At 42.8% G+C, this 13,746-nt stretch overlaps 1 protein-coding gene across 11 annotated transcripts in view; it reads left to right on the top strand.

Moving 5' to 3' along the window:
- The first annotated feature begins 3,262 nt into the window (after positions 1-3,262).
- cacna1aa (calcium channel, voltage-dependent, P/Q type, alpha 1A subunit, a) overlaps positions 3,263-13,746 on the top strand; it is an 87,290-nt gene continuing 76,806 nt past the window's right edge. For 5 of the 11 annotated variants that reach the window (XM_069525273.1, XM_069525268.1, XM_069525267.1 and 2 more), the window contains exon 1: positions 3,267-5,182. In XM_069525273.1, coding sequence (XP_069381374.1) covers positions 4,852-5,182 — 331 coding nt within the window. In that variant the 5' untranslated portion in view covers positions 3,267-4,851. Of the gene's footprint in view, positions 5,183-13,746 lie in introns of all 11 variants that reach the window. The other 6 variants (XM_069525264.1, XM_069525266.1, XM_069525270.1 and 3 more) reach the window with 3 other exon arrangements.

The following is a 13,746-nucleotide window of genomic DNA, read 5'->3' on the forward strand; positions in this document are numbered from 1 at the left end:
TGGAGGACCGAGTTCAGCAGGGGCGGAGTGCTCTACATGCATCCAGCCATTGAATTATTCAGCCTTATGAATCATTGAGTCACAAAACTCCTTTTTAGATCCTCGTCTCAGAGCTGCAGCCTCACAGCCAACCGCTATGAGAACATCTGACAGAGAAACAATCTTGGCACTTGAATGACATAAAATGTACATTGTGTTTTCAAGTCTTAACATACAAACGATGACAGCAGATACTTTTCAATCCTGTTGGGATCATTCGTTTGTTTGCTGTCCTCCTTTTCAGTTAAGTTCTCAAAAGTTCAGTTATTTCCAAGCAGCTGTGCTGAGTCATTATCTTCATTTTGGAAAATGTGGTTGTCATCACAACTGCTTTCTCACAGATTTCACCATCCAGACAGAATGTAACTGTAATCTTCACCTGCACCAAACTACACATTATTTCTGGAACATGCTAGTAGTCTAGATACTGCATGTTTTATTAAAGGGAATGAGCATTGTTGTATTTTATAATGAAATGGACAGTGTGTAAATACATAAGACCTGCTGGATTCAAAGACATAATATCATGATAGCAGATACTAACTGGACAAACATTATGTCCCATCTCGTTCTTTGGACATATTATGAATTTAGATTCCTATGTGTAGGTGACTGTATTTTTTTTTAAATCCCCCTTTCATAACAAGTTATTCTCCTTCTCTCAAATGAAACAGAGGGTGGTGGTTTTAGTTGTTGTCTTCAGAAGGTTAGATTCCACTCTCACAAAGACACAGCTGTAGGACAAAGATACCTATCATGATGGATTATTATCTCAGCCAAACACACTATATGTACACCATGTTTAGCATGTATCTATAGAGACAGTGTATGTGTTCTTGTGGACTAACAATGTTTAATGCATGGGTGGCCTTGGAGCCGCTGCTCTCCTGTGCTTCTTGTGCTGTGCTATGTGAAATAACGGGTTTGGACAGAGGGCTGCTGCTCCTTAAAGTCTCCAGCTCTGAGGGACAATAGATGAGTTCACATCTCAGCCAACACACACACACACACACACACACACACACGATAGGACAGCCCATAAAACTAGAAGACAGATTTTCAAAATAAAAAATACAAATACATGTCATATTTGCTTGTTTCATGTATGAGTTTATTTGCAAAAAAAATGCTAAGATGTGACATTTTTCCACAAACTCCAGAGGATTAGCATTTAACACACCCATAAGAACATATGCACCAGACATAAGCTTAACATCTCAACAGAGAGACATAAGGATATATCTAAAACAAGTGAATGAAGAATATGTCTGCTCCCTAACTCAGAATGTCTCGACTCGAATTCTCCCGAGCCTCCTCTTGACCATACACTCCTCTATATGCAGTCCTATTAATGTATATGCACAGTGCAAGGTTACTCCTCCTGCATGTAATTTAGTGTTGTGGTGCTTGTGGTGAAGTACCAACATTTCTTCTTGTAAATCTTACAGTACTAAGATAGTGAGGTGCTGTCTGTGGTGCTGATTTGTCCACAATAGTGGGGCATTAATTCTGGTTTTGTGGCGCTCTCCGTGGTCCTGACATGATTGCACCATATATTCTTGGTGCTGTCGCCGTGCTGTCCATGGTGCTGAAGTGATGACAGTGAGGTGAGAAGTGTGACACTCACCCCTGATGTCAGCTGAATGTTTTTCTGATGTCAGTGATGTGATCTGTTCTGACTCAATCTCTCAGAGAGGTGAATTAATTCTCCTCGTCACTGAGGAAACCACTAGTTCTTTTCACCAGTGGACAACAACGGATGATGATGACGACGTGTTTTATCACTTTTATCAGCTCATCAAATCTATTTTAAACATCTATCTATCTGCCCATCCATCCATCCATCCATCCATCCATGATAGAGAATTACATTTTGTGTTCTTGTATGCCCTTGTGGTGGGGTCGGTCTCACACTCACAGCCGGAAGCCGTACTTAAGTGGACACAAAAGCAAAACGATCCCATTCTGACATATCGGATGGACGTTTAAGGTCGCGCCGTTATCGATTGGCGTTCCCACGTGCAAGGTTTCTCTCCTGACTCGATCTCTCGCTGAGGTGAATTAATTCCCCCGGTCACCCTTAAACCCGCACAGCCTGCTGTATGTGTATGATCATTTCCCATTCACAGAGGCGGCTATTTCTGGACTCAGTCAATTAGGTCACATAATAGATTAAGAAAATGTTGTGATGTGATCGATTCCTCTTCGCGGCAGCAGTGTATGTGCTTACCGTGTAGTTAATGTTGACTCATGGCATTCACTGAATATGAGACGTTCTGTCTAATAAACAGAAGATTTAGTTTTTCTGTCCAAGCACGATAGAAATAAAACAAGTATTCAGACTGGAACTGCATCATTTCTGATTTGTTCACCAGATGTGACAGCTCTAGTAGAATTAGTGGATTAGCTCACATGTCGTAGCAAAAAAGAAACGAAAACTCCTGTTTATTCTCTTTACATTTGGTCCACCCACCTTACCTTTGTTTCCTATGGGTGTTATGTCACTCAAAATATTTGTTGTGCCTGTGCCATAGCGCAAAGCATATGGTCGCACCTTGAACAGGCGCCACTGTTTTGGTGGAGCGATGAGAGAAGAGTAGAGGATAAGAGTAGGAGGAAAGGAGAGAAGAGGAGAAAAAGGGAGAGTAGAGGAAAATAGGAGAGGAGAAGAGAGGAGAGAAGAAGGGAGAGGAGAGGAAAATAGAAGGAGAGGAGGAGAGTGAGAGGAGAGGAGAGGAGAGAAGAGTATAGGAGAGGAGGAAGAAGATCCTCAAGTCCTTTTTTCGGGGTGGGAGGGAGGAGGGAGCTCTCTTCGTCCATTAATTTCCAAATGTCTGTTGCTAAGAATAGCCCCCCACCCCCACCCCACTCCACCTTCCCTAAAAAACGCACGCACACACTTTGACGCGCAATACTCACGCGCCTACATGTGTGCGCAGTCATTGTCAGCTTGGGTTGCAGCTGTATCTTTGCGCGGAGCTGCATGATGCCAATCCCCCCCCCCCCCCCCCCCCCCCCCCCCTCTCCTCACAAATACACACGCACGCAGACACACACGCACACTTGGCTATAATAAGCAAAGCATTCTTGATGCAGTGGTGTGGAGACATGAGAAACACAGACACATGTCACCCCATCATCTAACGCCAACTGGCTTTTTTACGCATGGACACGAGAGGTCTGGTCCAACTGGGCAGGGCCGTGTAGCCCGAAGCACCGTGAAATAAACAGGGGAGAGACGGTGCCTCGATCCGTGACCTACGTCTGGAAGTTGAGCGAGCTGCGTGCGTCATGTGCTGCAGCTGCAGAACCGACCGAGCTCTCGTTACAATTCACACAAGCTGCAGAGGCAACGATTTCGCGCACGGTGCGATTTATTTCACATACAGACAGACTCTGCACTGAATTCCACAGAAACAGCTGGTCCCCTCCCTTTCATTTTTGTCTCCATCCATTCACCGATCCATCCATCCATCCCTCCCTCCATCCATCCGTCCTCCCGTCTGTCCCTCTCCTCCTCCCCTTGGGGCCGCTGGAGGAAGAGAGAGGAGGCCGTGAGGAGCGCACCAGTCTATACTCCACACATAGAGAGAGAGGGAGAGAGAGAGAGAGAGAGAGAGAGAGAGAGAGAGAGAGAGAGAGGACGCGCTGCCAGGACATTTGGGCTTATCATTGCGGACGAAGGTATAGACTTTTCGGGGCGGGGATGGTGAGGGACTTTCTCGGCACTGCTGCAACTCGAACGGCCGAACCAAGATCATGAGAGGGTGTAAGACGGCGGAGAAGCGGCCGTCGTACCCTTGTCTTTGACGACGCCGTCCGTGTGTCCCTCGCTCAGCTTGTGGATGGCCGCGCAGGTGACGGACAGTAGATGATGGTCGCAACGAAGGAGGATGCTACCGAAATGTCTGTCTGAGAAAATTATTTCATCCAAGGCGCAAGACGAACGGTGACAGCGACAGTCCAAAGGAAAACGGTATTTCTCCTTCTTTCCACTCGAGATTGTGCTTTCTGAAATCACACTCGTGAAATGCAACAATTTCCCTGTTCTCAGGGCTTGTCCGAGCGCTCTGGGAAGACAACTGTGAGGTTCGAGAGCCACATTATTGCCACATACAGTATCAAACCTTGCGGATATTTCAAAATAAATAAATAAATAGCAGGAGCTTTTTTCCCCTTTCAATGCCTTTTAAATCTTCGGAGGCGCATCTGTTTCCAAAATGCCAACTCAAACGTCACTGACTGCCGTATGTAAAGGCTCATAGACATATTCAGATATTTTTTTTAACAATTTGATTAATTGAGGCCTGTGTGATATTTAAGATCTTTTAGTCAATACAAGGCATCATGGCAGTAAAGCGATAAATCGTCCATAAAGGCTGAGGAGGCTGTGCGCTCTGATACAGGCATGAACCATGGAGAACATGAAACATTCATGTTAACTCGCTACAGTCTCCCCTTGATTTCATGCTGGGGACGAATCCTGCTCTTTGCGGACACACGACGGGACTGAGACACCACACAGTGACCACACGGTCAACCAGCCGACCACACATTTAATTTCCTCACACCTACAATCGGCTGTTGGCACAGACGCGCAGAGACGGTACATGGGCGTCCTCGTCTGCTAAAACCAAGAGCTGCAGAACTGCTCGCCGGGTGCAGGTGTTCAGCAGAAGCTCACTAGACAACCCGTTGTGCATATGAGACGTTCCGATCCAGATGGGATGTAATGTTGTGTGGCTGCACAGCTGAGCATTATCGGTCTCCTTCTCCGCTGCTTCGTGAAGATTGGCTTTTGGTGTCCAGAGAATGGCGCGGTTCGGAGACGAGGTACCGTCCAGGTACGGCGGAGGGCCCGGCGGAGGGGGCCCGGGCGGCCGCGGTGGTAGCAGGCAAGGAGGCCCCCACGGACATGGACACGGTCACGGACACGGGCACGGACACGGCCATGGCCACGGTCCACCCGGTGGGCCCGGGACCCAGAGAATGTACAAGCAGTCTATGGCGCAGAGAGCCCGGACTATGGCCCTCTATAATCCCATCCCCGTGCGCCAGAACTGTTTCACTGTCAACCGCTCGCTGTTCATTTTCAGTGAGGACAACTTCGTGAGAAAATACGCCAAAAAGATCACCGAATGGCCATATCCTTTTGCTGGCAGTGTACAGTGAGTGAAAGCGGTTAGACCATGCCCGAGGATCAGGTAAAGTGCTGACAGGCGTCTGACTAATGGCTCACATTTTCTTCTTGTTCCATGAGGTGCAGGTTTTACTCTAAGACCCAAAGTCAAAGGTGTAAGATGCATCGATGCGAGTAGGGGGGGGGGGCACAGGGGGCAACAGGAAATGCTGGACATGTTGGCTAATTTATAGGTAATTAAGGGGAAGGGACATGAACCAGGGGCCTCTTTTATGAGGCTGTAGATCAACATCAATTCCATATGTTTGTCAATTCATGTCACACTGGTCTGGGACCTGCTCTGATATACGCTCCCTGTGTGTGTGTGTGTGTGTGTGTGTGTGTGTGTGTGTGTGTGTGTGTGTGTGTGTGTGTGTGTGTGTGTGTGTGAGAGTGAGAGAGAGAGAGAGTGGAGGTTGGGGTTTGGGTGTGGGGGTGTCTAGGGGGCGCTGCTGGTTGCATGTACAGTGGGCTAAAGGCCTAGCGCGGGTATGGAGGCACAGGAGAGAGGGGGAAGGGAGGGAAGGGAGGGAAAGGTGGGAGAGAGATGAAAATAAGCAGCTACAATTTGTGTGTGTGTGTGTGTGTGTGTGTGTGTGTGTGTGTGTGTGTGTGTGTCCTTGCATTGTACACACAAGCTCCCATATCAGCACGATGCAGGTGTCTCTAGATTGTGTGTGTGTGTGTGTGTGTGTGTGTGTGTGTGTGTGTGTGTGTGTGTGAGAGAGATAGAATTGTGAGCATGGTAGCTTATTAGCTGGTGCATTGACACAGTAGGTTATTTAATCATTTGTTCACATTTTGAGACTCCCCCTCTTAATCATGATATGCAGGTATCATTTCAATCTTTGTGTGTGTGTGTGTGTGTGTGTGTGTGTGTGTGTGTGCGCGCGTGCACGTGCATACTACCAACAGACTGTGATATCGTCAAATTTGCAGCATTCCCCTGCATTTGCATCTTTTATAGAAACTGGAACATATTGCACCATTCTGGGCAGAAATAGTACGAGATTTCCATTTTTCGGCTTTTGTGTTTATTCGGCTGAAAGCACAAAAGCAAGTTTCTCTGTGAGTGTTAAGAGCGGAAATTGGAATAATGATTGTATTGATCCATTCTGATGCTTGAGCCATGACATAACTACACACTCTAATTGGGCTGCTCGGGTGAAATGCAGGAGCTACTTATAACGCCTCTGAATCATGTCTGTTCACTATTCTAAATGACAGATGTGTTTTATTGAGAGAGAGAGAGTTGTGTAGGAAATTTGATGCTGAATATCCACAGATTTCATCTACAAAATACTTTATCGAACAAAAGTAAAACACAGATACGAGTGAGAAATATAGTTTTGCACTGATAACTATAGTTCACTCCTTATTCTGACCCGTTATTTCCATTTAGCTGCTTGAGCTTTAGGGTTCTGGGGTTGTGCATGCTGACTCTACTGTCTGTCCTCAATGGGATACGTAAATGAAAATAAGCCAATGTTATTGTTTAGCTACATGCGTGCTTTACATCATGACAGTTTGTCTTTATGTGAAAGACAAACACTGCACAGTACCAGACAGCAGCTTCGTGAACAACCCAAGAACAAGGCTGAACAACCTGAAATGAAGCTGGTATCTTTAAAAAGAAAAAAAAACACAGGCAGTCGTCACACATCTTTATGGGATACTGTAGCTGAATGTGAAAAGATGACAGGAAATGAGAGAGAGAGAGACATATATGAAAGGTCAGACACAAACCGGGGAAACCAGGGCGCCCCTGTCCTCCAGTGTTTGTGTGAAATATAATCGTAAACAGGAAGAGAAGTAGTTCAATATGTGTTGTAATGTGCAAAGCTGTAAAATGAACGAGGTGAGAGGTGTTGTTCCAGATTATTTGGTTTATCTAATCTTTAAACAGCTTTTGCAGTAGAATTGTGTATTTTAGTTGATGTCGAGTGTTGAAACTATAATAATCAATGCTTTTAGGGTTACTTGCATTGTTTTTCAGGTACACGTTTGAAGCATTTGACACAACAACAGTAACAATCCAATGCAATCCAACACAATAGCTCTGAACCACCCTCCTGCTTTTGTCAAGCTTATCATGTCCAATATTTGCTGAGGCTGTGTCAGGGTGTTGCTGTTAACTGGATTGTAATAAATTGCGAGATGCACCGATAGTACCATCATTTCTACCCTCCCTCCCAATAGTGAATAAATGCACCATTATACTGTCCATCCTCTGTATAATGTGGTGTATTGTGGCCCAGCCTGATGAAGTTTGAGATACAGATGATGTTATTATGTGGCTGAATGTGGGGAAACTAACCAAGCTGAGGTAAGAAGAAGGAACCAAATGGATTTCGTGAAACACTAATTTGAGATCCAAACTTTCATCGAATGATATTTCAATGACAAAATTCTTTGTGTTTCTGAAACAGCAGAGGTCTCATTACTAATCAGTTCTTAAATTACTCATTTATTGCCAAGGGTTGAATTATATGCGTCTGATTCATGTTTAATTGTCCTTTTGAAAAGTTTAGGTCCATCTAAATGACCTACTGTGCAGGAGGGGGTGTAGTTAAAAGGTCATCTGAGTTAACTTCAGACCACACTGCACCGCTCTGCCTCCCAAGTCCATGACACATGAACTTAATTTGAGCAGCATTGAGCCTCCACCCTTTTTTCCTGCTGATGTGTAAGATTGACTTTGTGTCTAAATCCATCTCACACCTGTAATTTAAGAGGTTTTTCTCTTTACTGATACGTGTAATACCTCACTGAGGTTAATAGCCAGAAATTAAGTAAATCCTAATCCCTAATACAAAGCAGAGAGGAGCTCAGAAATATTAGTGGAATAGTTATATGGAGAAATTCTGGTTCATTTTAAAAAAAAAACAGAATCATGACCTGCAGCTTTATTTAGTTGTGAACCGACTCTGGACCCATGGGAGAACCATATAAATAACTATTTGCTCACATCCACATTTAGACAAGTACTTGGTCGTTAAATAAGAATCAGAACTACAGAGTTTAGACCCATTCTGGTGCCGTTTTCTTTTTTTGAAACAAGTGGTAGACAAAAGCGACTCGTCAAATGTTATAAACAGCAGCATTATTATTTCTCTTAATTTTCAAGACTCATTTTTGCTCCATCAGTTATGTTTATACATCCTCACATACTTGCACAGTGCACAAACATAATACCAATGTCCATATATATTATTAAACATGACTTTTATCTGATAGTTTACAGTGTATCAGTGCGTGTGCACCTGTCCATCAAGTGTTCGACCCGCCCCTCCTCCTCCCCGGCTCCTGGTGCAGCTCTGTCCGTCACAGAGCTTCCTGTCCTCGGCCTCACACTCCGCTGTGCGCCGGGGAAACAACCGGTGGCTCCACAAACGTCGCTATTAATCTAATAAGTCCTTCCTGCAAAGTCATGGACCCGAGCAGTCAACTGCACAGAGGGAAATGTTAATGTTAGCGTCTGGTTTCACTGCAGGTGAGGCAGCAGCTGAGGTCATGTGATGTTCACATGATGTGGACCCACATGTTTTAAAGGCCACATGTCAGATGATGACACAGGTAAACTTTAAACAACACACATCTACTGGGATTCCGTGTTCTCCAGAGTATTAGTGCTTGTGTTTACTGTTTGTATTCTGGTGCCTTGAAGGTTTCTTATTCACCTGGTCACTATCACCAAGTATGTATCACAAGAAAAAGAGGACCCGGGCATACACAGCCACTCCAACACCCCCTTTATAGGATCTGCGTACTTACTGGAGCAGTGGTTTTGTCTCTCTTTGTGGTTGTGTGTCCTTTTGTGGTAGTTTTTGAGTGCTATGAGTGCTATTCTAGTTTTGTAGTATCCAACTGAACTTTATGCCTTTCTAACTCAGTGGTTGACAAACCAGGGCATCATGAGACACAGAAGGAGGGTCGCAAGATGATTTCCAGGAGAGTACTATTTAAAAAATGATTTTGAATATCATATTTAAACCATTTTTGTTCCAAAAGCAAAAAATTACCTACATTTAAACTAAAACAATACAAATATTCAACATCATACATCACGATTGTGCTCTTATTGTCTTCATAATGTGCCCAGATATATAATATATCATGTTACATCCTGGGGGAAGTTGAAACTAAACAGGATGTTACAGGACCTTAGAAATTAAATCCATATCTGATCTTTGACCTTGTCAAATCCATATCAGGTGTTTTACACCGGATGTACGAACGAATCAAAAACCCTGTAACAATGCAAAAGCATGTTGTATGTTTCTTTCTAGATATTTAGGAAATGTCTGCAACTTTTAAATGTGTACCTCTGCAGGACTTTGATTTAAGCATATAAACAATTACATACACACCATATGGGGTTGCATGGGTCATCAGCACACACTTAAGTGTGTTTTCCCCTGCTGTTGTAAATAGAGAGGAAGTCAATATATGTTCTAGCTATCTATAGTAAGAAAGAGCTCAATATGAAATATAATACAGGTCATGTTTTTTATGAAATAACCAGAAGATATTAAGATAGAGAAATTATTGAGGATAATATGTGAAGTATTTAATGTTAATACAGCAGAATGCAATAGAATGCCATTAGTGAATTTGTGTGTTGTTTAGACCAGGACATTTGTGTTGTGTGTGACAAGCAGAGCGTTAATCTCCTTCTTTTATATCTGATCATATATGACCCAGAATCTATGAGAGAACAAATGACCAGCCAAGACATTTGAGTTTAATCTCTTGGCTCAGCTGTTTCACTGAGCAGTCCACCTCTTCCTGCTTCTCTCTCGTTTTTCTGAAGTTGTGGTAAAAAATAGAAGATTTAATTAAAAGCAACTCTGCAGATCATAGATTTGCCTCATTACCTTTGCCAAGGAGGTTATGTTTTCATTGGTGTTTGTCTGTTAATAAGCAGGATAATGCGAAAACTCCTGGATGGATTACTATGAAACTTGGAAGAATGTGGTGTCACGGAAGAACCCGTTAATTTTGGCGTGGATCCAGATCAGGGGACACTTTCTTTAACATCGCGTGTTAGGGCGTTTTTTGAAAATATTCCTTTGATTGAAAAAATTGCACATTTACTGGATTGTTATCGATGAGAGTGTGCAAATTAGTGCAATTTGATTGAATTTAACGGGACTGTTTGGCCTTGGCTGAGGTATGTGATCTATTTTGAGGGCCATTCTCGTTCAATATGTTACAATAAGTTGTTTTGTTGTGTTTTGTGTTATCCACGTACACATGCTGTCATCAAACCCTTCAATAACACCGCTTCAGTGCTTTTTTTCTACAGCTGCTAACAAATACTGGTCGGTACGACGTTGTTTTTGTTTCCTCCTGAAAGCGTCAACAAAAGGGCGAGGGGAGCGCAAATTTGTTCAGGGTCTGTGAGTGAGCAGCATGTTTTTAACCCTCACACATGTATTGTACCATGACACCAGGAACCTCATGGAGAATAGTCAGGACTGTTTGGTCCAGAGACGGACATAGTCAGGCCATGTGCAGTGTATAAGGGATTAAGAGAGAGAGACAGAGTGAGACATAGAGAGGGGCCTGGGTGTTTTTGGGTGGATGTGGAGAGTCAGTGATCTACGTTGACTGCAGAATCTAAATTATTTATTGGCCTTTCTCCAGCTTGCAACTGTCAGCTGATAACTACACAGACTTAACATCAGCTTTTTATATATGTGTATGTGTGTGGGGGGGGGGGGGGGGGGGTGTATAGGCATGGGTTGTTTCATATTCTTTCACAGGTCTATAGCAGTTTGTTGGTCAGTCACTCTGACGGGGATTTTTCTTTCTCTGTGCCATCATTTACAAAGCATAGATCCACTGTTACTGTACTCTGCTCACAGGGAGTCTTAACAACACGCTGCGTATTTTCTTTAGTTGATGCATAGACTTGATTCCTAGAAAAGTTTACAGCATCATTGTGGAACCATGTTGTGTATGTGTGTGTTTCTTTTTAAAGATATATCAGGGAGGGGTGGGACAAACTATCGCTATGGCAATATATCGCCGTCCTCACTCAGGTGTTCACAATTCCTTCACCTTACCTCTTTAGGGACATGTTGTATTCCTCAGTCAGACACATGTATAACTAGGATTTTATTGCAATATATTTATTATCACAGAATCTCTGTGTCGTGATATTATCGTTATTGTGGCCCGTGTATCGCATATCGCATCATGAGGTATCCTACCTTTCCCTCCCCCTTATATCAAGTGTTACCAACCTCTCACCTTTCACAACCAAGCAAAAGGCAGCCGTGTGAGTCTGCACTTCGTGGGATACAATGATCTGTTGTTAAGCAGAGGAAGGAGAGAGAGAGATGGAGGTAAAAGGTTGTTTCTGTCCTTGTAATGTGCAGCTGAAGTAGAGAGATGGATGATGGAGAGACAGAAATAGAGAAGGGAGGGAGATAGTCAGTAAGAGAGAGACATTATAGAGTGGGATAGACTAATGAGAAACAATGGAGAGGGAGAGAGGGAATCAAACTGCCTGTCTGCATATAAATCATTTAACACAAAGTGGTGGAGAGACAAACGCTCAGGGTTGGCCAGCTACACTGTAGCCAGAACACACGTGAACCTGTTTGTGTCGCTTCCACATGCATTGTGTTGACAGAGCATTTGTTCCTGCACAAACCCAACCAACAGTGACACGTCTAATCCAAATCACAACCAGTGTTCTTAACCAGGAATTATACCAGGTTTAGTTTTTTTTCCGTGAATGGGAGGAGACTTTCCTTAATGTAACAGATTCAACATATTTCACAACCGCACACACACAAACCTTTTCACATTCTTTTTTCTCTCTCTCTCTCTCTCTCCCTCTCTGACATGACTTTCCGTTGTATTCAATCTCCACCACTGCATCTTATTCTGCTTCTTATTTGACAATTTGACTTTGACTAATTCTTCTTATTTATTTTTATTAGACGTTTTGGGGATATTGTGCAAAAATCCTCCTGGTGACTGCAAGTCTCCAGGTTTTTTTGCTGGTAATTGTCAGCAACAAGAGGTGCATGTGGTGTGTGTGCGTATACATGCGTGTGTGTGTGTGTGCCCTCTGGGCTCAATCTGCCTACCTCATACCTTTGACTGTCTGGTAATAAATGTGGGAATTGATCCGTATCCCGAGTCCCTACGGGCAGACTCGACACTGGGGTTTGCACGAGCATGCACGCACTCACGCACACACACAGTAAACACTAGATCTCGAACCAAATTGAACCTATAAGAAAGTCTAATCTTTAGATGTTTTTCTTCTTCTTTTTCACACTTGGAAAAATACTTTATGTTTTTCTTAGTATGCGCAGTGAATATTTTATATGTGTATTTTATATTGTTGTCTTTGACAAAAGGGACTCTATTTTTAGAATTAAAGAGTAATTTAAGACATTTAAGAACACTACTTTAAATAAGAACTGAAAATATCTGCTTTCCATTTAAACCACAACATCTTTACTAAATATCTTTGTAATATTGATTATCATCAGAGTATTGTGTGACTTGTACTTTGTCTTGGTGTGTGTGTGTGTGTGTGTGTTCGTGTTCTTACATTGAGGTAGAGAAACACTGAGGTAATTCAAGGTAGTGCTTGTCTGTCTCTCGCTTCCCTGTTCAATTTTATTTTATTTTGAAATAATTGATATGTCCACAGAAAGAAGTGTAGTGAATGAAACGATGTGAGGAGATTCACAGATTAACTCAAATGAACGATTTAAGTTTCAGACCAAATGATTCACAATATTTTTTTGGTGTAGTGTTTGATTTCTCATCACAGCATTTGAATTAGTTTTATATTTAAAATTAAATCACAACAATCATATATAAATATTTTCTTAAATTCTTATAACTCACAAATTATGTAATGAAAGTAAATGGAAAGCAACTTTGTAATGCAATGTGGTGTCAGGGAGGTGTGGGTCTCTAGATAAAAATGCAAAGCCTCACTTCATTCAGATTGTAAATTGAGCTTCTCAAGTCTGATAAATGCTTCACGTTGTCAGTTTTCTTTTGATGCACGGCCTTTCTAACATATATGGCAATTGAGCAATGGAAGCAAAATCAATATGGAAACATGCTGCTAGCATAGCAACAGGACATAAATCACAATAGAAATATCTGGTATCAGTAGCCACTGGCAAATTCTGCTGAGCCTGAGTCAAACCTTGTGCGTGCATATGTTTTACACCACATCAAAATAATTTGGTGCAGTCTTAGATCCCCATTACATGTTTCGGACAGGGCGTCGCCTGTTACCATCATCTTAAAATACCTGCTCTGACATGACACATCAGAATTTAAAAGGATTTAAAAGAGAAACTTTTACGCTGCAGAGATCAGTATGAAGGTTTAGTATGGAGGACATTGCAGTCATGCCGTCATGTCATGCATTTCCTAAAATAACCAGTTTAAATCTGATATAGACGAACAACATTCTTAAAGCTTTGATGGACACCTTGGTTTCATGGGCTGGTCGAGTGTGTGTCCATGTTTATTGTGTT

Source organism: Paralichthys olivaceus, chromosome 5 (genome assembly GCF_024713975.1).
Source record: "Paralichthys olivaceus isolate ysfri-2021 chromosome 5, ASM2471397v2, whole genome shotgun sequence".
Lineage (NCBI taxonomy): Eukaryota > Metazoa > Chordata > Actinopteri > Pleuronectiformes > Paralichthyidae > Paralichthys > Paralichthys olivaceus.